Source organism: Panthera onca, chromosome B3 (assembly GCF_046562875.1).
Source record: "Panthera onca isolate mPanOnc1 chromosome B3, mPanOnc1 haplotype 2, whole genome shotgun sequence".
Classification (NCBI taxonomy): domain Eukaryota; kingdom Metazoa; phylum Chordata; class Mammalia; order Carnivora; family Felidae; genus Panthera; species Panthera onca.
Window position 1 is genome coordinate 141,354,383 of NC_138344.1, and position 27,764 is coordinate 141,382,146.

Here is a 27,764-nt window from a genome sequence, read left to right on the forward strand (position 1 = left end):
GGTGGGGCACTCAAGGCCGGTGCGGCCACTTAGGGGAGAGCAGGCAGGATGCTAGACGTTTGGATCCAGCAGGTAAGAGGGCGGGCAGAGGACATTGCGTGGAGGAAGGACTTGGTGGAATCCACTTGGAGCCTCGACGGGTTTGCCTGCAGAATATAAAATGCCCGGGGCGGGGCACTGACAAGACAGCCTCGGGTACCGGGACCTCTGCTCGGCTGGTCCCGGCGGATCTGGGGAGGACGGACCCTGTGGCGGCATCCTCATGGAGCGCCCACGGAACAGAGCGCCTGGCACGCCGTCCGCAGGCTGAGCGTGTATTGCCCCTTACTTAAAAGTCAGACTTAATATGTGGCGTGAAGAATGCATCACACGCATGTGAGGCCTGACATGCACGTGTGCACTAACATAAAACTGGGACGGCCTCTTAGTGTGCGGTGGGGGGGCTCGCATGCGGCATTTGAGGGTCCTTAGGAGCAAGATTTACAAAAGTAACTTGTAAATGTGGTGCTCGCGGCACCATAGTTATTTCGTGACTTTTCCTCACCGATGTCCCCTCCGCCGGTGTTTCTTCTCTCGAGTTAATGTGCCGCTATGGCTGGAGCGACCCAGTTTAAATGCCGTGGAGGCCTGGTCCTGGGATCTGCAGTGAGTTCTAACCGAATTCGTCAGGAACTCACAGGACATTTTCCTTGGTCTTACTATATCCTGAAAGCGAGCAGAAACCCCCAACTCGTTTCTTTTTTAAAACTGCACGTGTCCCAGGTTGATGTATTACTGGGTTTTACTTTTGCCCCCGTAATGACTTCTTGAGACGTCAGAAGTTATTTTATTATAAAAATGCTTGTTCTAGAAGCTTCTGTTTCTCAGTATCTCCCCCTAATGGGTCTTTAGTCCTTCCGTTTTCTTTCAAGCTTATCTTTGAGCATTTTCCTTCTTGTGTGTACCCCAGCATGCACTCTTGCTGATTTTGTGTTGTTTGCACTCGAAAAATGTGTCCAGCGGATAAGATACATAAAGGTATATTTTTACATTGCGATATAACAAAACGATCTAAGTGTCGAAAGATGCCTTATGAATTTCGCTACTGGAATTGTATATATATGGAAATCACTGACAACTCTAAGTGGATTTTTTGCATTGGTTGTGATTTTGCGAGGTGGCATCCCCCCCCCCCCCACCCGATGGCGAAGACAAGTGTAAGCACTGAGTCTCTCGTGGAAAAACAATGGAATCTAGCTCTTCCCTCTCTTTTACAATTTCTCACGTATTTCACGTACTTGAGGAAGCAGCACGTCCAACGTAAACAGAGTGAAAACTTTGGTTTTAAATGGTGCGACTTCAGGTTTCCGTTATTTCCCCCCCAACCCCACCCCCAACACGTTAATTAGAAATCACGTGAAGAGTAGCTATACCCTTTCCTGGGACATTAAGAGGAGAAAGAAAATAGACATTTGTTTTCAGAGCCACCGGGCACAGAGGCGTCTTACTGATGTCTTTGTTCTTGTTGTAGAAGAAGGATACGTAAAAATGTTTCTTCGCGGACGCCCTGTGACCATGTACCTGCCCAGAGATCAAGTGGACTCTTATAATTTGGAAGCAAAAGTAGAGCTGCCCACCAAGAGACTGAAACTGGAATGGGTGTATCCTTTATTCACCGATTAGGGCAAATAGTCTATCCACACTTAAATTTTTTTTTTTTTTTTTTGATTTAACAAAATGGGCCATATGTTAGAACCCAGTACGGTGTCTTTGCAAATAGGCTCCGTGAGTGCTGCTGGCTAGGGGGACACTGACCTATCATTCCTGAATGAAAGATGGTGGTTCTTGCTCAAATACATATGCATTTATTTCCCGACAAGAAAATATTAACGTTCATAGGATTGGCTGGATGGTTGGGGTTTTGTTTGTTTGTTTGTCTGTTCGTTTTTAAAGAGCCGTGAGAAAACGCATCACTTTCTTTCTGGCTTGAATTTTAATCTTTCCAACAGAATAAAGGTAGTTAAAAACTGGGCTGGTTGCCTGGGTGGCTCAGTCAGTTGAGCGTCTGACTCTTGATTTCAGCTCAGGTCACCATCTGACAGCTTGTGAGTTTCACGCTGACAGCGACGAGTCTGTTTGGGATTGATTCTCTCTCTCTCTCTCTCTCTCTCTCTCTCCCTCTCTCCCTCTCTCCCTCTCTCCCTCTCTCCATCCCTCCCTCCCGCCCCCTTCTCACTCGTGCTTTCTCTCTCCCTCTCAAAATAAATAAATAAACTTTATAAAAATAAAGGTAGTTAAACACTAAGAGAAAAGCAAGCTGAATGAAAATAATCACAAATGCATAGAGTAGGATTCTAATGAAATTGAAAGCTGGTTATTTGTAACGGTAGTTGCCACCTGCTTAGTGAGCTCTGCAGGGGCCCACAGAAACAGCATGGAAACTCAGGAAGATACTGAACTTACAAACTTATGAAAATGAGAATGTCAGAAATCGAACTAAACCGTGCTGGCAGGAGGTTTTTGAACCCGAAGAGTGATACATTGGAAGGAAGGACAGGCATTCCCCCCTGAAACCAGGTGGGGGCCTGGCCAGCCCTGGGAACCTAACAGCAAGGTCAACACTAATCGAAGGAGTAACATCAGACTGGGAATAATACCCCAGTCCTGAAGGAAGGGAGTAGATACAGGCGTAAAGAAAATCCACATGTGGCATAGATAGAAGGCTACTTTAAGAAAAAGAAACAGCCTCCCCCACCCAAATGTAAATCTCAGAAATGAGTCAGCCCTATGACTGACGTTCTTGAGATCAAGCTGCTGGAGCCTTCATACTGTGAGATTTAGAAAAGTGAATGAGCTTCCAGAGAGAAAAACCTGAAAGACAAAGAAATCGAGCCTATGAAAAGGGGTGAATGAAGCATTGGGGTTTTTTTTTTTAACTTTTACTTTAGTTTTCCTTATTTATCTTATTTTATTTATTTTACTTTAAAGGAATTCTGCAGAGGCCACCTTCCAGTCCATGCAGATTTTAAGACGAACAAAAATCCTCTCTTCGCCCTCAAACAAATTTCTATTGAGTACCTGTTTAATGCCAAGCCCCAAATATGAATTCTGAGAAGTTGTTTTTTTTATTTTTTTTTTAATTTTTTTAAAATTTTTTTTAGGTTTACTACTTAGAGAACACGAGAGGGGTAGGGGCAGAGAGAGAGGGAGAGAGGGCATCCCAAGTGGGGCTAGAACTCACAAACCGTGAGATCGTGACCTGAGCTGAAATCAAGAGTCAGACAGACACTCAACCGAGTCAGCCACCCAGGCGCCCCTAAGAAGTTGGTTCAAACTGGTGCTGTTGTGCTCAGCTGGAAGAATTACTATTTGAAAGGATGGTTTCATATTCTTTGAGAACTTTCTCGAATTCTCATCTGTACCTAAGTTTCTCTCCCAAAATATCTTCTTTATATTTTCAGATTCAGATGTCCTAAGCATTCACTAGAACATCTGTTTTGGCACAGATAATTGAAGTGATACTTCTTTAGGTCCATAATGGTTTAAATTTTAGGGTAAATCACGGCTGGAAAACATTATTCGAAGCACATTTTTTTCGGCCTACTCTCTGTTCATATTTTAAAAGATGTGAAACAGTGGAATTTACTTCAAATAAATAAATGGTACTTTTGTTAGATTATTTTTTCACATTCAAATTCAAGTGAAGTTTTGCTCTCAAAATAGTTTTCAAGGTTTGGAAGTATACATTCCAAAATCCTAACGGAGGTAATTATCCCCAAGAAGCTGGGGATGTTGGGGCAAGGAGGAGCTACATTTTTCACCTTTTACGTAGGTATGTGGGAGTGTCGTTTGCACCTTTTACAAGTACTTTCATAACATAAAAAAACTTTTTAAGTAAAAGATTTAGCTCCTAGATTACAATAAAAATAAAATTCACTCAGTAAGGTATATACAAATCAATTACCAGTATCTTAAAATTTATTTATTTATTTTTAAGGCTTATTCATTTTTCAGAGGCAGAGGGAGAGTGTGAGTGGGAGAGGGGCAGAGAGAGAGGGAGACACAGAGCCCGAAGCAGGCTCCAGGCTCCGAGCTGTCAGCACAGAGCCCGACGCGGGGTTCGAACTCACGGACCGTGAGATCATGACCTGAGCCGAAGTCGGACGCTTCACCGACTGAACCACCCAGGCGCCCACAGTTTAAAGTTACTTACATGAGAGCAATTGATGGTATTAGTCGTAGGGAATTTTATTGCCCATTCCTGTTGAATAAAGCTGATGTCTTGTCGGGTCTTAAACCAAATCGGGTTTATCTTGACGTACACAAAGCTATGGGTACCGGGGTCGTGACTGTCGTAACAACCTGTACTTGCTTCCAACGGGGGAGACGGTGTACTTCATCGCCTCCGTGGTGGTGCTGTACAACGTCGAGGAACAGCTCCAGAGGCACTACGCCGGCCACAACGACGATGTGAAGTGGTGAGTCCTCACCCCTGTAGAAATAGCGTCAGCGGAAAGACATCAGGGCTGGGATGTAACTAAAGAGAGGAGAAGAGCTCTGAGGAAATAAGATCTTTTGGAAAAGCTCTTTCTGTTCCACGTTGCCTGTACCCGGTGGTCTGCTAGCTACCCATCTCTCGAAGACACTACAGACTAGTTTTTTTGTCCTTATAACACATCCGCGTACCCAACCATGTCACCCAAGCAAATAGTTCTCATAGACCCCTGTTTGGAGTCCTTCTTAACACAAATGCTAGTAGATTCTAATGTGCGACTTTATATAAAAAAATTTTTTTTAATGTTTATTTTGGGGAGAGAGAGAGAGAAAAACAGAGCACAAGCAGGGGAGGGGCAGAGAGAGAGGGAGACCCAGAATCTGAAACAGGCTCCAGGCTCCGAGCTGTCAGCACAGAGCCCGATGCAGGGCTCGAACTCACAAATGGTGAGATCATGACCTGAGCCGGAGTCAGACGCTCAACTGACTGAGCCACCCAGGCATCTTATTTAATAAAAGTAAAAATATCCGTGTTTATTTCTGGCCTTGCTGTAATTCATTCATTTTAATTCATTCATAATCCACTTACAGCTTTTGGAAGGATAGGGAGTAAAGCAGGTGGATTTACCTATTTCTATTTGTCCTAGATCCCTGATCAATTGTAAAACTCCTGTTGGTAAAAGATGATATTTTGGGGGCGCCTGGGTGGCTCGGTCGGTTGAGCATCTGACTTCAGCTCAGGTCACGACCTCACAGTCCGTGGGTTCAAGCCCCGCATCAGCCTCTGTGCTGACAGCTCAGCGCCTGGAATCTGCTTCCGATCTGTGTCTCCCTCTCTTCTGCCCCTTCCCCTGATCACGCTCTCTCTCTCTCTCTCTCTCTCTCTGTCGCTCAAAAAAATAAATAAACGTTAAAAAAAACTTTTTTAAAGGTATTTTTGCTGTTTAACATACTTAATCAAGGTTGTTATAGAGTTGGTATTTTCCAAGCAAAGGCTGCTTTTTCCTTGCGTTTGGAAATTCTCGAGACAGAAGGGCTGGATGAAATAGGCACTAACTGCCCAAGGTCATTGGGGTGCGCAGAGACTCTCTGGTGACTCTGTAAGAGGTCAGGTACCATATAGTTCCTACATTTAAAGTTTTGACTAGACTCTGTGGCCAAGAGAAAAGTAAAGCATACTTTTAAAGCGTGGATGTTTTATAAATACCCTCTTTTTAGCCTAGCAGTTCACCCTGACAGGATCACGATAGCCACGGGACAAGTCGCTGGTACATCTAAGGATGGAAAAGTGAGTTGCATTATCTTTCGTATTTTTATAACGAACCGTTAACTCCATATAATCTGGAAACCTTGCGCTGATGATTAAGCCTGCCTAGCTATAAAGTAGCTGAATGCTTCTTAACCCTTCATTAGAATTTTTTTGTCGCGGATTTTCTTACAGTGACCTTAAAAACCCCTCGAACTCACCTTAATTTCGGCCAGTTTTTAAACAGCCTTGGTCTTGCCTAAGAATTCAGCGATTCTTAAGATATTTCTTTACACACGTGACGAACACGAACGTAGTAAGTACACATTTAATAAGTAAAAGTCATAATGAATAGCATTCGGATATGGGGCATTTTGCCTCTTCAGCAGACTTCAGGCACCCTCTGCCTAAGTGCCCCAAATTCCTGACGTCACCCCGGAGCGCGAGTCTGCACATGACCCTCAAAGGCTGCCAGAGAGTTTGGGCACAAGTTTTATAAGCACCTCAGCAAGACTTCGGCTGGAATTTTAAGGAATCAGAAGGGAACTAGTGGGCTCTAACAAATAGAGCACAGTGCGAAACTGGCTTCCACTTCCTTCTAGGCCGCAGTCTGTGGTCGCTGCCATGTCTTAACCAACACCCCCTGTAGCTTTTTGGATCTCTACTTGCACAGTGTATGAAAGGAACCTAATGACACGGAGTATTTCCATTTTTACCAGCGTGTTTTCTTCCAGAAAGCACGGATGCTGGCCACCAATTTTCAGAAAATACTCTAACGACGTCGTAACTTTTCAGAAAATATTTTAATAACGTCGTATTTTAAATATTAACTTTATGCTATTTCCCATGAAAATTCTGCACTTAAAAAAGTCACAGGAACAGTGGAAATCAGTTTACGATTACATAAATGCACATAAATGGCACAGGGCCTTCGTCCTTTTGTAAAATGTTAAACGGCTTTTTAAAGTCTTCTACATGAGTAGCAAAGGATTTGCTCTTCCCTCTAGTGGATTCATAGTGTATTTCAGTCTCTGGCCTTGACATTGAATCCGAACTTTAGAGCCGGGGAAAACGTGACAGTCATCTGAGCCCGCCCTTCAGTGCACGTGCCGGGCGATGCCGACAGTCCAGGTGAACTGTCTGCAGACGCCCAGCTCCTCAGACCAAGTCAAGGCTAGAGCCTGGCCTACTGCCTCAGCCCACTCTGTCCACTAACTGGTATAATGCCAGTCCTTTTCCCGATTAATCTGTTCAGGGCTCTAAGGAGAAAAATTAGTATCGTTCACGTTGGAGCATAATCGAGAGCGTTTGCAACTAATCGTGACAATTCTAAATGTCATCCGTGCGTGATCGTGATCGATCTCCTGTTTTGCTCCCGTGAGGCCCGAGAATGTTAAACTGTCAACACTATTGGGTGGTGACCGTCTTGCTGAATTTAGACTAATTTATACCTTAGTGATAATACAGACTTAAAGGAATATGAGGTTCCAGGTTCCTCGTCATTTTTCATTTCTAAAACTCAGATGCATCTAGACGTACCAGTCGGAATATCAGCTCCTGTGGTACAGTTATGAAGACTTGGCTATTCCAAATTTAAAACCTGGTGGACCTCCCCTAAAGTCACGTTGGCCACAGGGGCCCTGCTCTCCTGAAGCCATTTGGGAATGTTGCATTTATGTTAAAAGGCAGAGCCTTCAAATGCAGAAAAAGACTTTTCGTTTGGACAGAAGTGAAGTAATCCTGCAGCTTCGAGGTAAAGATAAATCTATGACTATCACAATGGGCGACTCTGTATTTCCTTCCCAACAGCAACTGCCCCCACACGTGCGCATCTGGGATTCTGTGACGCTGAACACACTGCATGTCATTGGAGTTGGGTTTTTTGACCGAGCCGTTACCTGTATCGCGTTCTCAAAATCTGTAAGTATGGGCCCTGCGGGTACTGGTGTCCTCGTCCCCAGGGAGGAGAGAATCAGCTCAAGGTTGAAGAGGGAGGAGGTTAACACGCTCCGTAGCCGCCTGGGTGCGTGCACAGATTTGCATGATGAAACTGTCCCGCGTCCCAGGTCCCCTCATTCAGAGGTCACACACACCCCCTCGGGTCGCACACGTGATGGGCAGAGGCCCTGCAACACCGGCTGCGTGTTCCTTGGGGCAGTTTTGCCGGCTCTGGCCTTGAATTTCACCTGCCCCTTGGTAGGCGGCCCCGGTGTGCCTCCGTCATTCCCACACGGGCTGCCTGTCCCTAAGCAGGAGTTGGAGGGAACTCATGGTCTCCCAGGCCCCTCAGGATGTGCCCATGCGACAGATCCACCCTATAAGCCGCCGTTTCAGAAACTTAACATTCACACACACGTGCACGTGCTCACAACAGAGCACCACAAGCCTCAGCCCCGGAGGCTTTGCTCCCGCACAGCCTCCCGGCCTATGTTTGTCACACACGTGTGCTGCACATGCCGTGGGCACCGGCTCCTCCAGGAGGGGGTCCTGCAGCCCCTTCACAGGCTGGTCTTAATAGAACTGATGAGGCAGGGCCACCCCCGACCCCTCTCTGCTGCTCCTGTCCCTCCATCACCCCACATCCACCTGCCCTCCCCTGGGGACCAGGGAAGCAGGTCCCCAAAGTGGTGCCTATGTATTCTTTGGCCAAAATGGACTCCTTATTAAAAATAAAATTAATGTTGATCTTTAATGACTTTTAACCTATTTTATTCTCAAATGTAGTCTTCCTGTGAATGCCTTTTCTCTTCCAGAATGGAGGAAGCAATCTCTGCGCCGTGGATGACTCCAACGAGCACGTACTGTCCGTGTGGGACTGGCAGAAAGGAGAACGGCTGGCCGACGCAAAGGTCTCTCTCCAAGTCTCGTGCTGGGCTGTGTTATAATTTCCCATTTTGGAGCCCTCTCCTTCCAGCCGCCTCCCGGGTCCCTTTCCTGCTTCTGAGTGGGCCAGTGGGCTCCCCATTCCCGACGCGGTCCCCAGGCGTGACGCGTGACCTGAGATTCCCTGACCCCCCGCCCACCTCCCCTCCCAGGGTGCCGTTCCCGAGCCCTGGTGGGGTTTCTTCCTCTCGTCATGGTATCTGTGAGGTTGTTTTCTTCCTCATTTGACAGCCCCTACCCTTTTCATCCACTCCATCGTTTGCTGTTCTCTGCTGCTTCGTTTCATTCAGCAAACGTGCCCTTTCTTATTGTCGAAGGGGGCACTGCACCTGTGATAACTGAGACGTGCCCACTGCCCAGCCGGGGAGGGGACAGGTCCGAAGCAGCTGAGGGCTGAGGGACAGGGCAGCACAGCCGGCACGGGGCTTGTCCAAAGCTGAGTAGCCTCAGGAAAGGCGAGCCAGATCCCAGGCCCTCCCAGGGCGACTCTTCCTGTGGGGTGTGCCGGGGCTTCCCTTTATGGTCCCTTTTTTGAAGCTTTCTTATGTCTTCCTCCCATTCACATCATGAACGGATCCCAGTTTTTGCAGAACTGACTTTGGATTTCTCATCCTGTCATCTGTTAACCTTAGATCACCTTCCTTCCCTAACATGAGGATTACCATCAGATCACCATACCTTTCTCTCTTGGGTGTCCGGGATGTGGGGGTCTGTATTCTAATCCGGCACCTTTCCTAACACCTGTTTTCATGCTAGAGGCACGCCTTCTCATATTCTGGTCACGTGTTTCAGTTCTGGCTCTGCTGCTGGGTTGGAAGTAAACAGAAGCAAGTTGTTACCCAGGTTTAAGAGCATGTAACTGAGTTTCAAGCAGAAGAAACAGTCAGGGTCAGCCAACAAAGATGCACGTTCTGGAAATCAAGGTGACAGTTGACAAAGTGGCACCAAGAAAGCCAGACCCCCAACCCTAGAACCCCAGCTTGGTCACAAGACCACCAGCAGAATGCTAGGAATTAAACCGGGAAGGAATCCCGGGGCAAACAGGGCGGCCAGAGTCAGCCAGGAGCAATGGAGCTGTGTGCAATCCAGATTCCTGGGCCCCTCCCAGAGATTCTAGTCACTAGATGGGGATGAGGCCTGACATCTGCATTTTAACACACATCAGGCTATTCTGTTGTTCAGCCACGGCTGGGAATCTGAGACGGGAAGGAAGATGAGAGCAGATTCTTGTGGTTTTTGAGTCTCCACCCACCCCTAACCCAGCCCTTCAGCAAAAGTGTGCTGTGTGCCAGCTCTGTGTGAGGTCCTGTGGGGGGGCCCTGCACGGACAGAGGACCTGTGGTCCCCGTCCTCAGGGCTACTGTCCAGTGGGGGAGACAGACAAGGAGAAGTTAAGGCATGCAGCAAACATACACTGCATGTTCACGGAAGATGAGTTCAAGGGGGAGAAAAATCAAAAGCCATAGTGCTTAACCTGAATGAGTTATTTATTTGTGGTTCCCATGTTATTTATTTTCCTGAGTGTCCTAAGAGATTTGAGACATTTGATTCTCCTGTTTTGCTCAAAGTGTTCTAACGAAGCTGTATTTGCTGCGGATTTCCACCCCACGGACACGAATATAATAGTTACTTGTGGAAAATCACATCTCTACTTTTGGACCTTAGAAGGAAACTCCCTTATTAAGAAGCAAGGACTGTTCGAGGTAACGTCAAGTCACACTTGTTTTATTCTTCCCTGAGTGGTGCGTGTGATCAGCTCGCTTCTAAGGGAGCTTAGAATTTGTTTTAATTGGCAAATGTGCAAGTGTCTCTGGGGGAGGTAGCAATAACGACTATTCCTGCGGATTCCTAACAGAATTGGGGAGCTCCCTGTGTCTCTGTTGGTAACGTTGGTCATGCCAAGAAGGAAAGATGGACCAACACAGGGAGAAGCTCAGGGAAGGATGCCCTGGGGGCAGGGCAACCCCCTCCCGCCACAGGGTGGTTGCAAAGAACCACCAAGAAGACGCTCAGGCCTTGTCAGTACCAGGGACAGCGCCTCCTTCCCTACGGGGCCTTTCCCTGCACGGAGTTGGGACCGCGTTATTCTGGTGCCAGGGCCCTGTTCCTAAAGCTCTAGTCATGACAACCCGGCCCGCCCCACAGCCCTTCCAGCCCCCTCCTCTGCTCCAACTGTCTGCAGCTTTATAATTACCAGAAATGTCTCTATTTTAGAGCAGGTAACCTCACGGCCTAAGTTATGTCACAGGGGATAAAAACGAAAGGCATATGGTGGAGTAGCAGAAGCTAACGCTATGCGGCTTAGGAGTACTGTGATTCTGGGTGTTATTCATACAAAGAAGGGGATGTCTTGACTAAATGTGTACATATGTTTACAACATTTTGCAGAAGCAAGAAAAGCCAAAGTTTGTCCTCTGCGTGACTTTTTCTGAAAATGGCGACACCATTACTGGAGATTCAAGTGGCAACATCTTGGTGTGGGGAAAAGGTAACACGTGATTGTTCCCAGAGCACACACTTCTAGGGGGATGTTATAAGAAGTCAAACGTGACTTCTCTAAGAACTGTCTATTAATATAATCGATAGGATTACGGTAAAATCCCAAGTTTTTTAGGTACATACATACATGCGAAACTTGAAACCTTAAGACTAGAACAGATGAAAACAAGAATAGTCACTTTCTATCATTACAAAAAGGTCTTTCAGCCCAGAATAGGTTGATGGAATAGCTTTATTAGGAGATTAGGAGATCTCTTAACAGAGTATAATGAAGAAGCTATCAATGACTATTTATTGAGCTGTAAAATAAATAAATTTCTGGTCCATGTGGCCTCTGGGAGACAGCTGTTGAGAACCAATCACATGCAGGGCAGTGTGCTAGACAAGGAAAGGAAAAACACACCATCCCTGCCCTTAAAGGACTTAGAGTTTGGGTTGGGGTGAAGGTGGAAAGAGACCCATGGATGTGATTTCAGACTAATGTGGCAACTTCTCTAGTATCCGTACTATTGTGGGGGCAAGTCTTCACACATCGCTCCATTTCAGCCTTAGCACGATCCTGAGGGGTGAGCGGGAGCCCCATTACACAAAGGGGAAACCGAGGGGTCGGGTCACTGAGTCACTCGTCGAGTGACACAGAGCACATTAAACTCAAGTCCCTGTTTTCTGCCATGTGGAATCCCGCCATGCTCTCTCCGTCCTGTTCTTCCTTCTGGCATGTTCTCCTGAACTGTAAAGTAACCCAGGGCATGCTTTTCTGGTGCTTGGTGAGCTTCTAGAAATTGCGTCCCCTGGAGATTCGCGCTGCAGAGGTGTCCTAACCAACAGGATCGTTTTAAAACAAAAACGAGATGCGAGGGAGAGAGGCAAGTGTCTTGATAACGTACTGAGGACGGTTTTCTTGGTGTGTTTAGGTACAAATCGGATAAGCTATGCAGTTCAAGGGGCCCACGAGGGTGGCATTTTTGCACTTTGTATGTTAAGGGACGGCACACTGGTGTCGGGAGGAGGGAAAGACCGAAAGCTCATTTCTTGGAACGGAAACTATCAGAAACTTCGTAAAACTGAGGTAAGACAGCAAGCAGCAGTATCGAAATTCACTTTGAACCTAAAACTGCTCTGTTAACCAGTTTCCTTGTTCGTTTGAAATCTTTAGCTTATAGTTTTGAAAATGGCTTAGATAAAATTTTATTAAATGGGGTAACATTATAAACTTTTTTTAATGTTTATTTTTGAGAGACAGAGCATGAGCAGGGGAGGGGCAGTGAGAGAGAGGGAGACACAGAATCTGAAGCAGGTTGCAGCCTCTGTGCCCCGATGCGGGGCTCGAACTCCGGAACCGTGAGGTCATGACCTGAGCTGAAGTCAGACGCTTAACCGACTGAGCCACCCAGGAGCCCCAAATGGGGTAACATTATATTAAAGTCATGGAGGCAGTTTAAGTGTAACAACTAAAATGGAATTAGGTTTATAAAAATTTAGGTTATAATGTGTTTGACATTTAGAATGTCTTTATAATTGGACGGCCTCACTTTTCCAAGGGAATATTATCCATGTTATGATTTTTCATTAAGATCTTTCTTCGCTTTTCCACTTTAATTTCTAGGTGTTACTTTGGAGACATTATCACTAGTATTTACTGAGTATTTACTTTGTATGTGGCTGAGGGCCAAGACGTTCTCTAAAGCTCTAACTCCGTTTAGTATCTACTTTACCTCCTCATTACATGGCCAGCAGCCCTACACACCAGTAGGAGCCCCAGACAAGAAATTTAATATGCCTTCCACACCCTCACAGAATTTTCTGTCTCAATGAGCTCTGGGAAATTATGAGCAGGCAGACATTAAGTTCGGCGTCATTCTGAAGGTTGATGGTCCTTATCCCCAGAGTAGAATGGACACATTCTAGAACTTTTCCAACTTCTTTTTTCTTTTTTAATTTTTTTAATGTTTATTTTTGAGACAGAGAGAGACAGATTGTGAGCGGGGGAGGGGCAGAGAGAGCGAGGGAGACACAGAATCTGAAGCAGGCTCCAGGCTCCCAGCTGTCAGCACAGAGCCTGATGTGGGTCTTGAACCCACGGACTGTGCGATCGTGACCTGAGCCAAAGTCAGACACTTAACTGACTGAACCACCCAGTTAATTTTTTTTAATGACATAAAACATTTTTTCAAATGACATAAAATTCATACCACATAAAATTAGCCATTTTATTTTTAATGTTTTTTTAATTTATTTTTTAATGTTTATTATTTTGAGAGAGACAGAGTACCAGCGGGGGAGGGGCAGAGAGCGAGGGAGACACAGAATCCGAAGCAGGCTCCAGGCTCTGAGCCGTCAGCACAGAGCCTGACACGGGGCTCGAACTCACGACCGCGAGATCATGACCTGAGCTGAAGTCGGACCTTTAACCGACTGAGCTACCCAGGCGCCCCAAGAGTTTACCATTTTAAATTACAAATAAATTTTATGGCATGTTATTTTAGTCTTTGTTTTCCAAATTTTTACCTGCTACTGCTGTCCCAATGCCACAGCAAGAAAAGAGTGAACTAACCAGTATTATTTCTTATTTTTTAATCTTATCCAGAAAAAAAATGCTTCATTCTTTATTGTTTTTCTTTTAACAACCTTACTCTTACTGATTCTTTTAAGGTACATGCGTGTTTGGAGTTTAACAGTCAGATTGGGGGTTCTGATCATCCACTCAACAAACCCTGGCCGTGAACCTTTCTCTCCATGTTACGTGTATGGGGGGCGGGGGGAGCTGTCATGATACACAAACAGACATTTTGAATGGTGGCGCTAACGTTTCATGACATCTTCAATCTTTTCTCTTCAACACAGATTCCAGAACAGTTTGGTCCAATCCGGACGGTGGCCGAGGGGAAGGGGGATGTGATCTTGATAGGCACAACCAGAAACTTTGTTCTGCAAGGCACCTTGTCAGGGGACTTTGCACCCATCACTCAGGTACGTTCCGGCCCAGCAGGCCCGCCTCATTTTACGTACTGTCAGAATATAACAAAGCGTCACGAGGAGGACGACACTCCTTTTTTCAGACCAACATGACCTTCCTCCGCACCAGCACTTGGGTTCCCGCCGTGACTTAGGTGGGGCAGGAAGGGAAGCCGGTGTGAAGTGTGCGTTCGCCGTGGGTACCCCGCCGCCAAGGCTCCCGAGCGTTGACTGGCTGTCTCGGTCCTTTGCAGGGTCACACTGATGAGCTCTGGGGACTGGCCATCCATGCCTCAAAACCTCAATTCTTGACCTGTGGGCATGACAGGCACGCCACCCTCTGGGACGCTGTTGGCCACCGGCCCGTCTGGGACAAAATAATAGAGGTAGACTTGCACGTTACCTTCCATTTTCCTTACAACAGTTCATCTGGAACGTGTTCACTTATTATTTTTTTTTTTGCGTGAAATTTTGATAGTGACGTAAAATTGTCCCAAAGTAAATGTCGCCAGGTTTACCTCCTTCGAATGGCACTGCTTTACTTGCCTCACGCGGTCTCGTCCATGTAATTCTGAAGCGTGCTGCTGAATTTTTCAACAGCAAGTTAGCCTTCCGGAGTTGGGCTTTGGGGTCTCCTGACCGCAGAGTTCCTCAACTGGCTTCCGTGCTGAGAAACCCTTGTGACGAGCCCGCGTACCGTTTACGGTGTACATTTTGAATGAGAGTGTATGCTTACGACTTAATTTATCTGTACAATTTGAGTTTGATGATGATGCTTTAGTTTTTTTTGTTGTTTTTTTTTAACGTTTATTTATTCTTGAGACAGAGAGAGACAGAGCATGAACGGGGGAGGGGCAGAGAGAGAGGGAGACACAGAATGGGAAGCAGGCTCCAGGCTCTGAGCTGTCAGCACAGAGCCCGACGCGGGGCTCGAACTCACGGACCGTGAGATCATGACCTGAGCCGAAGTCGGATGCTTAACCGACTGAGCCACCCAGGCGCCCAATGCTTTAGTTTTAAGTCCGCAACTGTGTGATCTTTGCCAAAGGAACTCAGATTACATACCAGAGTGCCGAAATCCCTTTGCCCTACGTGGAACACAGCAGCGGCTACAGTTACTGAGCTCCAGGCGCCGTACGTGTATTATCCTTGATCCCGGCAGCAGCCGTGGGGGGTGGTGTTACTGAATTAGAAACTGAGGCTTAGAAAAGTCAACTAGCTTGCCGCGATCACTGCCTCAGCAAGCAGCAGAGCCAGCGTTTGCACCCGGCTCGGTCTGATTCCCAAACCCGGGGTCTCCCGCCGCATGGTGCCTCAGTGAGATAAAGTACGTCCCGTGTGACCTGTGCCCTCGATGACATGGCCGGTCCGGGGACAGGGGCAGCCGCTCTGCAGACCCCACTCCTCCTTGTAGCCGCCACAGAGGTCCCGGCTTTTCCTGGCGTGCCGAATTGGCACTTCCGCCCTCTTGCCCCTTAGTTTCGGAGAAGGTCACCAAGGGTCGAGAGCTGGCCGTCACCGGTGGAGCTGAGCACGGAGGTGACAGGGCCAGTGCCACTCGGAGGAAAGAGTGGGTGCGGCCCAGCCGGCAGGAGGGGCCGAAGGAAGCGTTGTCCTGTGTTGCACCTGTGCCCTGGGGGACCTTGGGGGGACAGGTGGGGAACACCCAAGGGGGCTGCACAGAGGTGACGATAACCTCCAGGCATGGCGGTGGCCGTGGGGTTCCGGGAGGGCGGCCTCCCTAGCCCCACTGGAAGCAATACCAGGTGCCTCCTCCCCCTCCCCTGACTGTTCACCCCTCAGCCTGACATAGGGGAAGGGGCTCAGAACCAGACACCTAAAAGCTCTGTGCTGAAGTCCCACCGCCTTTGCCCACTGGCCGCGTGGGTTTGGACACACCCACCTCAGGGGCTTCCTCTCCAAAACGTCCGGAGCCTGAACGAATCACACGGTAAAGCTTCACGTGGCGGGGGTGTCTCTCCATGTATCGGTGGCGGCCCCAAGCTTGGTCACGGCTCCCGCTGTGGAAGCACCATTGCCACGACAGAATCAGTCCCTTAAGAGTTTCTGGTCTCTCGTTCTCTGAGTGCATCCGGTGGTTTCTGGTGCCTCTTTCTGTCTCCACTCCCGTGGGAGCTTCTTTCTTACGCTCACTGTGCTTCACGGCCTGTCACTGCAGGCCGTTCTAACCGAGCGATCTGTAGAAAACACAGATTCAATCGAGTCACACTTTTTTTTTTTTAAGATTTTACTATTTTTCAGCGACCTCTCCACCCAACGTGGAACTCTAACTTACGACCCTGAGATCAAGGGCTGCACGCTCCACCGACGGAGCCAGCCAGGCCCCCCCGGTCATGTCACTCTTTTCGTGGAGAGAAAAATAATCACGTCACTGTGTTACCGTTTTCCAGTGATCACAGCCCTTAGCGTGGTGGTGCAGCTTCCATCCTGCACTCCATCTGCACGCTTTCCTGTCCCACCGGGAACATTCCACGTTGTAAACGCCCTGACTCTCTACCTGCTATTCCTCGAATATGCCCCCAAACTGTGTTGCTTCTCCCTCTTCGATCACGCTCTTGTCCCTTTAACACCCGATCCAAGAAAATACTGGTTGGGGTGTCCGCCTGTACCTTCGCCACCGATGATTCTCTACTGGACGACCTGGGGGATCTCTGCACCCGGAAGCCTCCACCCAGCCTCCCCATCCAACTTCGTCTAACTCTTTCTCTCCTGGGACTTGACCACTTGCTTGTCCCTCTGTCATTGACCCCATTCTACCTCGTGTCAGAGTTAGTGACGAACACATTAGTGACAAACGCCAGATCCAAACCCGGACGTGCCTTACCCATCTTGAGATCCTTCCAGGGCTCCCGTGGTGTCTTTCCAGTGCTCCCGGCGGGCACTCGTCCAGCGTCCACTGTGGGCACTGGGCGTGCTGGCCATATTTCCAGGCAAATGAAGCGTACCATCAACAGGCCTACCGTTCAGTGTGGGGGTCAACCGAGTCCTCCTCCAAGACTTGGAGGGAGAGCGTTTACCTGTTGGCCTGTCATCTGATACCTGTAGGTCTCAAAAGATAAAAGACAGGAAGAGAACAATTCTAAAGGGATACAAATTTCATATTATCGACGTGTGACCTTCGTCTAAGTAGGAAAGCGGTTTCCTCTCTTGGAGGGAAAGGAGACGTCTAGTTTAAATGGGACCACATAGCCCTTTGGAAGAGCCGTGCGTGTGTGGGTGTGGGTGTGGGTGTGTGTGTGTGCACCGTGTGAGTGTGTGTGTGTGTGTGTGTGTGTTTTCTGCAGTCGTGCTGTGTCTGGCCATCAATTTACACTTCCTTTAAAATATTTTAGGATCCAGCTCAGTCTTCTGGTTTTCATCCTTCAGGGTCTGTGGTTGCAGTTGGAACACTGACTGGGAGGTGAGTCCGCGTCAGCACAGCTCGTGCTCTCAGAGTGCATGGAAAAGAGGCCGCGGTCTGTGTTTCCCTGGGGACGGGCACGGCCTAGCTCTTGCTGTCTTCTCTCAGCTTCTAGCAACTGACCGAGGACTAAGTCACACCTCGAAAGTAACAGGACAGACAGGGGTCCTTTGCATTTGGGACCCTGGGAGACCCTTCTCCTAGAAAAGCCCCCCCCCGCCCCCGCCCCTGCCATCCACACACACGCACGTGCTTCCCGACAGTTTGGGGGCTCCGTGGAGCTCCTCAAGCCCTGACCTGCAGGCCGTGGGAGGAACCCCAGCTCTGGAATCGGGCGAGAAAGCATTTCGAAGCGCTGGGAATTTCCCAGTGCTTTCTCTTGCTGCCCTTTCAAAATTGCAGAAACTGCCCAGATCCTGAGCCTCAGATTCAGACTCGGCTAGCACTTTTGTACCAAGCGCCTCCGACATGCCAGGCCGTTGGTCTGCGCTTGAATCCCCGCTTTGCCACTTGGCAGCAATGTGTCTCTGAGCCAGTTAAACAGCCTCTCCGAGTTGTTGCTTTTTTATGAGTTGTGACGGTATTATCTGCCTAGCCACACGGTGCTGATGACTGAAGGCGGTGTCTAGAGCACTTTATGGGCTTGCCTGGCAGGCAGGGTCGGTGGTTACGGTTATCATTGATTTAAAAAAATGCAATATTTAAAAAAAATAAAATAAAATGCAATTTTTTTTAAAAAAAGTGCAATATTTTGATTGCACTTTGAGACTATGTGTCATAGTATATGTACTTATTGTGGTTTAATCCAAATATGCTTGGTGGTTTCCTACCATCCTCCCTCTCTAAAAAGCAAACCCCTCAGGCTCTGTTGTGATGACTACGGAGTGTGTATAAGGAAAGAGTAGCCATTCGTAAGTCACAGGTAGCTGTGTCTTAAGAGTTGGGCATTTCATAGCCAACAGAATTCTTCATGAAAATGTTTGCATACACATATGCACAGACACACACACACACACACTCACTCACTCACTCACTCACTCCTTCCTGTTAACTCTCCCGGGGCCAGTGGACGCTTCAGACTCAGCAGGCTCTGATGAATGGCTCACAGCTGGTTATCACCAGACCTGCATGCTGACTATGGCAGCAGGACAGGGGATGGTGACGGTGTCGGGATGATCAGAATCACAGACGAGGTCCTGTGGGCAGAAGAGATGGTGCGCAGAACCTGCCCCCCCCCCGCCCCGCCCCCAGATATGCCTCCCACATCTCTGGTCCAAGTGCCGGACTTAGCTCTGGATGGGACAGTTCACGGGGCTGCAGAGCAGAGCCTGGTCAGCCCCAGCCTCTCCACTTCTGACGTTCTGACCTCTGTTAACGTTAAACAGACGTTAACGGTGAATGGTTGTTGAGGACGCAAGGAATCAGAGTCGAGAAGCCAAACCCACAATCCAGGGGCTGGCCCGTCCCATTGAGTGGTGGTGGTTGGGCCCAACTAGAAGGCAGGAAAACTGGTGCCGTGTGGCGGGCATGCCCGTGGAACGCACGCCACCGGGGGTCACGTCACCGAGGTTCCTGCCCAGGGCTTTCCGCCCTTTTACGTGTAAGTGACAAAACTCAGACACCGAGGACCTGTCGCGACACTGGAACTGAATTGTTTCGAAGGGAAGCCAGCGTGCTGCTGCTTTCTTTAGGAAATGCTCGGGTGAAGGAACTCTCCTTTAAATAAAAGCTGGGAACAAGCATTCTTGTTGAGCAAAGAGTATTTTTCAGCAAGCCCTTAGAGTAATAGTTTTTAATAGTTCCTATCGATTGTAATAGTCTTCCTTCATCGTCTCACCAGGCAACTTACTGTGCTTTTTCTCATGTTTCCAACAGGTGGTTTGTGTTTGACACGGACACAAAAGACTTGGTCACCGTTCACACGGATGGAAATGAACAGCTCTCCGTAATGCGTTACTCCCCAGGTCAGCGTGCAGACCGCCCCGCTGTGCGGCTGCAAAAGATGTGTGAAATTCCGTGTAGATGTCTTTTAAGGAAAAACTCTCACAGGACTCCTCAGAGCAAGTTTATACTGCACACAACTGTGGCATTCGGGTGTCCTCGTCCCCACTGTGGGTCCCTGTGCTTGGGGGTTTTTACCTCCTTACTGTGGAAAATGTCAAACGTAGGCAAAACTAGACCAGTTTGCATAATGAATCCCCGTATATTCGTGACCGGGCTGCAGAAGTTACGGACTCCCCGCCGACTTGTTCATCCAGAGCCCCACCCACCACCCCTTCCCATGTGATTTTGAAGCAGTTCCCAGACGTCTCGTCCTTTCATCGATTAATGTTGCTATATATAACCTTAAAAAGATGAAGCCGCCTTATTTTTTAAGAGCTTTATTTAGTTGTAATTTACAGACAGTACTTTACCCATAAGAGTACATTCAGTGAGTCTGGGTGAATTCATGCCGTTGTACAGCTGTAACCACAAATCAATTTAAGGACCTTTCCGGCACCCGAAAAGATCCCCGCCCCTTAGCAATTACTCTCTACTCCCACCCCTTAGCCTTAGGCAACCACTGATCTGTTGTTCTGTTCTATATATTGCCTTTTCTGGACACTATCATATACTACACAGTCTGTAGCATGTGGCTTCTTTTCCCTAGAATACTGTTTTCGAGATTAATTCATGTTATTATATGTGTATCAGTAGTTTATTCCTTTTTAGTTTTTTTTAAGTTTATTTTTTTGAGAGAGAAAGAGAGAGACATCGTGAGTGGGGGAAGAGCAGAGAGAGAGAGGGAGACACAGAACCTGAGCTGTCAGCACGGAGCCCGACGCGGGGCACGAACTCACGCACCGTGAGATCATGACTTGAACCAAAGTTGGACGTTTAACCGACGGAGCCACCCAGGCTCCCCAGTAGTCTATTCCTTTTCAATTGCTCAATAGAATAGATAGTATTCCATTCTGTAGACGTACCTCCGCGTGTTTATCCATCCATCAGTTAGCAGTCACATGGGTTGTTTCTGGGTTTTTGGCTGTTCCGAACAGTGCCGCTGTGAACATGCATTATACGTTTCTTTGTAGCCATTTGTTTTCATTTCTCTGCGGTCAATTCCTAGGAGTAGGACTGGTGGATTGCACGGTAAATTTGCGTCTAGCGTTGTATGAAGCTGTGCCAAACTGCTGTCCAGAGAGGCTGCACCGTTTTACGTTCCCGCCAGCAACGAATGAGGGTTCTGGTTTCTCCACGTTTCCACCGACACCTGGTAGTGCCTGCGCCTTTTAGGACGGCCGTTCTGGTAGGGGCGGAGTAGTATCCCGACGCGGTTTGATTTTGCATCTCTCCCACCGCTGGCAAAGATGCTGAGTGTGTTTTCCTGTGTCTGCCAGTCACTGCTGTCTCTTTGGTGAAATACCTTTGCAGATATTTGGCCTGTTTTTTTAATTAGGTTGTCTTACTCTTGCGTTGGAAGAGTGCTTTCTAGAGTCTATGTGGAAGTTCTTTTTTTTTTTTTTAATTTTTTTATGTTTGTTTATTTAGTGAGAGAGAGAGCAAGCCGGGGAGGGGCAGAGAGAGAGGGAGAGAGAAATCCCAAGCAGAGCCTTGATGCGGGGCTCGAACTACCGAACCGTGAGATCGTGACCTGAGCTGAAACCAAGAGTCGGACGCTCAGCTGACTGAGCCTCCCAGGGGCCCCTACGTAGAAGTTCTTTCCCAGATGCACCGGGTGCAAATATTTGCCCCCAGTGTGTGACTTGTCTTTTCATCTTCTCAAAGGGGTCTTTTGAAGCAAAAGCTTTCAATTTTGGTGAGGTCCAGTTTGCCGTGTTTTTCTCTGATGGATCGTGACTTTGCTGTCAGACTCCGGTCATGAAGCATTTCCCTGCTGCTTTGTTTTAGAAAGGTGTTTGTTTTGGCCTTGACGTTTAGTTGATTCTTGGGTATTGCAAGAGGCAAATGTTTAATTTGTTCTGCGTGTCGTTATCCACTTGTCCCAGCACCAGTCTCTCAAAGGGCAATCCTTCCCCTGTCAGATGATCTTCACACGCCTGTCAAAAACCCTGTGTTTATCCCATGCCAGTCCTATGCGGTCTCAATTAACATCAGTTCGGAGTGAGTTTTTTTTTTTAATGTTAATTTATTTTTGAGACAGAGAGAGAGAGAGACAGTGCAAGCAGGGGAGGGACAGAGAGAGAGGGAGACACCGAATCCGAACCAGGCTCCAGGCTCCGAGCTGTCAGCACAGAGCCCGACACGGGGCTCCAACTCATGAACCGCGAGGCCATGACCTGAGCCGAAGTCGGACTCCCAACCGACTGAGCCCCCCGGGCGCCCCGTAGTTCAGAGTGAGTTTTAAAGCTGAGCCGTTGAACTCCTCCAACTTTGCGGTGCCTTTTCAGAGTTGTTTTGGCCATTATAGGTCCTCCCCATTCGTATATAAATTTTATAGTCAGCTCATCCATTTCTAACTTTAAAAAGTCTGCCACTGGGGCGCCTGGGTGGCTCAGTCGGTTAAGCGTCCGACTTCAGCTCAGGTCACGATCTCATGGTCCGTGAGTTCGAGCCCCGCGTCGGGCTCTGGGCTGATGGCTCAGAGCCTGGAGCCTGCTTCCGATTCTGTGTCTCCCTCTCTCTCTGCCCCTCCCCCGTTCATGTGCTGTCTCTCTCTGTCTCAAAAATAAATAAACGTTACAAAAAAAATTTTTTTTAAGTCTGCCAGGATATTAATGGGGGTTATGTTGAATTTGTAGATCAGTACGGGGAGAATTGCTGATGTGACAGTGCTGAGTCTTAATCCTTGAGCACAGAATGTCCATTTATTCAAATCTTTTTTTCTCGGCATTGTTTCCATTTTCAGTGCACAAGTTACACTTCCTTTGTTAAGTTTATTCCTAAGTGGTGTTATATCTTTTTTTTTAACGTTTATTTCTTACTGAGAGACAAAGACAGGACATGAGCAGGGGAGGGACAGAGAGAGGGGGAGACACAGAATCTGAAGCAGGCTCAGACTCACAAACCGCAAGATCATGACCTGAGCCAAAGTCAGATGCTTAGCTGACTGAGCCGCCCAGGTGCCCCTAAGCGGTATTATTTCTATGCCATTGTGAATGGAATTATTTTCTTAACTTTATTTTCAGAATGTTGGTTGCTAGCATAGAGAAATAAAAGTGACTTTTGCACATGGATCTTATATCCTGCAACCTTTTAAACTCCTTTATTAATCTTAGTAGTTGTGCGTGTGTACGTAAAATCCTTGGGATTTTCTTCATACAAGATCACGTCATCTGCAAAAAAGAGCGTTTTGCTTCTTCCCTCCCGATCTGGATGCCTTTAATTATTTCTTCTTTATTGCATTAGGCAGACCCTCCAATACAAGGTTGGAGAAGTGGCAAGAACGCAGCCTTGCCTTGCTCCCAGTTTTCGGGGAAGAGCTCTCGGTCATTCACCACGAAATATGATGTTACGTGCCCTTTAGCGTGATGAGCAAGGGCCTTCCTACTCCTAATTTGTTTAGGGTTTTTATCAAGAATGGGTACGGGATTTTATCAAATGCTTTTCTTTTGTCAAATACATCTATTAAGATGACAAGGTGATTTTTTTAATATGGTCTGTTATATTAATTTTCAAATGTTGACCCAACCTCGCGTTCCGGGGACAAATCCCACTTGATCTTGGCATATCGTCCTTTTTAGATATCGCTGGATTCCATTCGTCAAGGATTTTCGCGTCTCTGTTCATGAGGGCTGTTGGTCTGTGTCTCTCTTTTCCTGTGATGGTTTTGTGTGGCATGGTTATGAGAGTGCTGCTGTCTTACAGAGAACGTTGGGAGATGCTCCTTCCTGGCTTATCTTCTGAAAGCGTATCTTAAGGATTAATGTTATTTCTTTATTAAATATCTGGTAGAATTCACGTGAATTTTGTGAACCATCTGGGCTTTTCCCAGATGTGGAAGGATTTTTAGTTATTAATTACTAATCCAGTTTCTTGTTGTAAGTCTCTTCCGAATGTTTGTTACTTCTTGAGCTGGCTTTGGTAGATTGTCCGTTTCATCTAAGTTGTCATAATGTGTTGGCACGAAGTCATTCCTGATATTTGCTTACAATCCTTTTAATTCTCTTGAGGTTGGCAGTGGGGTCTCCTCATTCATTCTTGATTCTGGAATCTCTGTCCTCTCTTTTCCTCTTGGTCAGTCTGTCAATTTTGTTGATCTTTTCAAAACACCAACTCCTGTTTTTATTGATATTTCTTTTTTCACTGTTTTTCTTTATTTTTTCCCCTTCCTCTGCTTGATTAATATGTAGTTTGCTCTTCTTTTTTAGTTTCTTAAGGTAGATAAGCTTAGGTTACTGATTGGAGACCTTTCCTTTCTGGTATAGATGTGTTTAAAGCTATAAATTTCCCCCATCAGCTCTGCTTCAGTCACATCCCATAAACTTTGATACGTTGTGTCTTCATTTCCATTCAGTGAAAAATATTTCCTAATTTCCTTAATGATTTCTTCTCTGGCCTGTGAGTTATTTAGACGTGTATTGTTTAATTTCCAAATAGTTGGGGGATTTCCCATATTTTTTCCTGTTCTCTAATTTAACTTCATGGTGACCACAGAATGTGTTTTGTATGACTCTAATCACCTTCAATTCATTGAGACTTGTTTTTATAGCCTAACATGTGCTCTATCCTGGGCGACGTCCCAGGTATGCTTGAGAAGAATGTGTATTTAGGGGCGCCTGGATGGCTCAGTCGGTTGAGCCTCTGACTTCGACTCAGGTCACGATCTCACAGCTCGTGAGTTCGAGCCCCGCATCGGGCTCCGTGCTGACAGCTCAGAGCCTGGAGCTGCTTCGGATTCTGCGTCTCCCTCTCTCGCTGCCCCGAACCCACTCACATTCTGTCTCTGTCTCTCTCAAAAAAATGAATAAATAAACATTTAAAAAAAAGAAAAAGAACGTGTATTCCACACTCCTGGGCGGAATGTCCTAGATAAGTCGGTTAGGACAAGGTGGTTGATGATCTTCAGAGTTAATGGATGGTGTTGTTCAGTTCATCTGTATCCCTGCTGATTTTCTGTCTGATTGTTCTGTCATTTGTTGAGAGGGAGGAACTGGAACCTCCAGCTGTTACTGTGGAATTGTTCATTTCTCTTACCTGCTCTCACAACTTGGCTTCATGTAGTTTCAATGGACGATGGGACAGAGCTGTGCTCAGACACCTCAAGCCAGGAAGGCATCCTCTGCCAGTGGACGTGTGGGCAGGTAGAACGTGGCCAGATTCGGGCCGTTTCCAGGTCTGCCCGGCTTTCACTTCTGCTGTGCAGCCTCGGTGTGGCCAGGAGCTTCTGGGTAGCTGGGGGCCCCTCCTGCCTGCCACACAGCCTGCACGCAGCCTCCCGTCACCGGGAACAGGCTCGCTCCAGCCACAACCGTAACTGCAGGCTGGTAGAGCCGTTGGCCCTCTCCGCTCAACCACCCTGGAGATCGTCACTTCCGCCGACGGGGTTGCTGGGCGTGAGTGTCACCCGGGGCTCTACGAGGAGTGAGCCGCTTGACCATAGAAACAGAGCCCCTGGTCCTCACGGCCAGCTCTGCCCTGCCAGACCCCCTGAGCCAGCCCGGCTGGAGGGGTGAGAACAGCCCCAGCCCCAGGCAGGCACACTGCAAGGCTCATACCGTTCTCACCCCAGATTCAGCAGTTTCTTTTATATATACGTGTTTGCTTATTTTTGAGAGAGAGGGAGGGAGAGAGCGAGCTAGTGGGGGAGGGGCAGAGAAAGAGGGAAACAGGACCCAAAGTAGGCTCCGCGCTGTCAGCACAGAGCCCAACGCAGGGCTCAAACCCATGACCCATGAGATCATGGCCTGAGCCGAGGTCTGACGCTTCACCCACGGAGCCACCCACACGGACCCACCCCCCCGCCCCCAGATTCAGCAGTGTTTTAAGCATAAACGCTCCTCAGATGGTTTTATGTCTTTGGTCAATTTCCGGAGTCCTGACATGGTTATTTTTGTCGGTTTTGTGCGTCTTTATGATTGCCGTATGGGGAGAGGATCTGCCAGGCTTCTCACTAGGCCACAGCTGGAAGTCCTGCCTGCTTATTTTTAGCACAGACACGGATCACTGTCACCTCCTCAACCCAAATTAGCGACAGCCTCTCCATATCATTAGCTATTCAGCCGGTATTCCAATTTTCAATTGGCTTTTTTTTTAATGGTTTAAATTGGGTTCCAAAAAAGGCTCACACACAGTAATTGCTTGATATGTCTCCGAAGGCCCTTTTAATCCATAGTTTCTTGTGCTCGTTCTGTGCCCCCCCCCCCCACCCCACTCTCACCCTCGCCCTCTCCTGTGTGCGCTGTTGACTGACTGGTTGGAGAAACGGGCTCCGTTTCTCCCGTAGCGTTTCCCACACTCTGGGTTTTGCCGAGTGCATCCCCGTGGTGTTGTTCAACGTGCTCCTCTGTCCCCTGTACCTCCTCTGACGTGATTTTTGGACCTAGAGTCTGGATTCCATTCAGGTTCAACATGTACCGGTGACTTCCTCCTACGGGAGACTCCTGTCTGCTCGTCTCACGTTCTGTGATATTAGCAGCTATTGGTGTCCAATGCCTAGATCCATAAGGGGCAGCAGGTGAGTGGTTTCCCAGCGTTCGATTTTCTTGCTCATTCATTAGATACAGTATTTCTGTAAAGAGAAACTGCTTATCGTCTCTTTTGTTACCCAACAGTATGGTAGCAGTCATTGAGGAAAGGCAAGGTAAACACCTGGTTTCTCTTGCTTTGTTTACCAGTTTCGGAGATAATGAGTTTGTCCTCTGTACCCTCTAACAGTGTCCAGTCGGGGGGGGGAGGGGGGCGGGCACCTGGGTGGCTCAGTCGGTTAAGTGTCCGACTCTTGGTTTCGGTTCAGGTCATGATCTCACGGTTGGTGAGTTCAAGCCCCATGTTGGGCTCTGCGCTGACGGTGCAGAGCCTGCTTAGAATTCTCTCTCTCTCTCTCTTTCTCAAATATAAACTAAGTGATATTTATTTAAAAAAAAAAAAAAAACAGTGATCAATTGGTGGTGATAGTTTGGGTGCCGTTGTGAACTTAAGTGCATTTGCTGTGTTTCAGCCTGTGATAGTTATGGGTGGAATGGGTGATTCGCCACTGGCCAGCGGAAGCCACTTGGGTTTGGCCCCTGAGTCCTTCTGACCGCGTGGTGCCAGGAGCGCTCATTGATGCTGGGCAGGTCTTTGCTTCTGGGCCTTGTCGTTGTATGCTTGTGTCTTAGGAAGCGATGTTTTCCTGTGATATGCAGGATATTCAGCTCTGTGAGCACTCTCGGAAACAGCAGTTTTGGGGGCGCCTGGGGGGCTCAGTCGGTGAAGCGGCCAGCTTCAGCTCAGGTCATGATCTTGTGGTTTGTGGGTTCGAGCCCCACATCGGGCTCTGTGCTGACAGCTCAGAGCCCAGAGCCTGCTTCGGATTCTGTGTCTCCCTCTCTCTCGCTCTCTGCCCCTCCCCCACTCACGTTCTCTCTTTCTCTCTCTCAGAAATAAACATTTAAAAAAGAGAGAGAGAAATAGCAGTTTTGAACTGCTGCTTCTCTGTATGAATCCTCTGTTTTATAAGCTGATTGATAGCAGTCCCTACCCCATGGTAGGGCTGTGTCCTTGATCTCTACAGGTAATAACGTTGTAGAAGGAGCACCCCTTCCAGACGTGTTTTCCATGCGCCCGAACAAAGTTCGTAACTCCTCACCCTAAACAGACAGCCTGGAACCTTTTCTCGATGTTGAGAAGGAGCTTACTCAGCTCAGAATGACTTTCATTCTTGATGTTTTAAGTATCGTATTTCGTTCTGTTAATTCTGGCCGATATTCTGCCTCCTTCTCTGTGTTTTATGTGGTTCTCATCATTTTCTTGTTATTTGGAGTGTCTGTGAAGTGGAAAAGGCCCTCATCTACACCCTCTTGTCCTAGAAAAGCCCTCAGGTACCTGTCAGCTCTTGCTAAGACGAGCAGAGTCCTTTGGGGAATATGTTTGCCTTTCTTGTCAGTTGTGCTAATGACCATCCCCTGGAGATCAGAGAACCCTTTTTACGGCAATCCTGCTTCTCAGGCTTTGGAGTCATTGAGTAGAGGCTGTGTGGGGCAAGATGATGGCCCTAGGCCAGACCAGGGCAACGTTTCTTCATTAACCAGGTGACCCTTGTCTCAAGATGGCTTCGTACACCCACGTTCATAGCATCATTACTCACAGTAGCTAAACTGTGGAAGCAACCGAAGTGTCCGTCAGTACATGGATGGATAAGCAAAA

General features: G+C 47.7%; 1 protein-coding gene across 4 annotated transcripts in view; it reads left to right on the forward strand.

Moving 5' to 3' along the window:
• EML1 (EMAP like 1) overlaps window positions 1-27,764 on the forward strand; it is a 184,791-nt gene that overhangs the window by 149,413 nt on the left and 7,614 nt on the right. For all 4 annotated transcript variants that reach the window (XM_060620736.3, XM_060620738.3, XM_060620735.3 and 1 more), the window contains 12 exons: window positions 1,511-1,640; window positions 4,308-4,457; window positions 5,692-5,761; window positions 7,529-7,639; window positions 8,473-8,568; window positions 10,171-10,305; window positions 10,991-11,090; window positions 12,016-12,170; window positions 13,946-14,071; window positions 14,311-14,442; window positions 17,410-17,477; window positions 19,353-19,441. In XM_060620736.3, coding sequence (XP_060476719.1) covers window positions 1,511-1,640; window positions 4,308-4,457; window positions 5,692-5,761; window positions 7,529-7,639; window positions 8,473-8,568; window positions 10,171-10,305; window positions 10,991-11,090; window positions 12,016-12,170; window positions 13,946-14,071; window positions 14,311-14,442; window positions 17,410-17,477; window positions 19,353-19,441 — 1,362 coding nt within the window. The remainder of the gene's footprint in view (window positions 1-1,510; window positions 1,641-4,307; window positions 4,458-5,691; window positions 5,762-7,528; window positions 7,640-8,472; window positions 8,569-10,170; window positions 10,306-10,990; window positions 11,091-12,015; window positions 12,171-13,945; window positions 14,072-14,310; window positions 14,443-17,409; window positions 17,478-19,352; window positions 19,442-27,764) is intronic.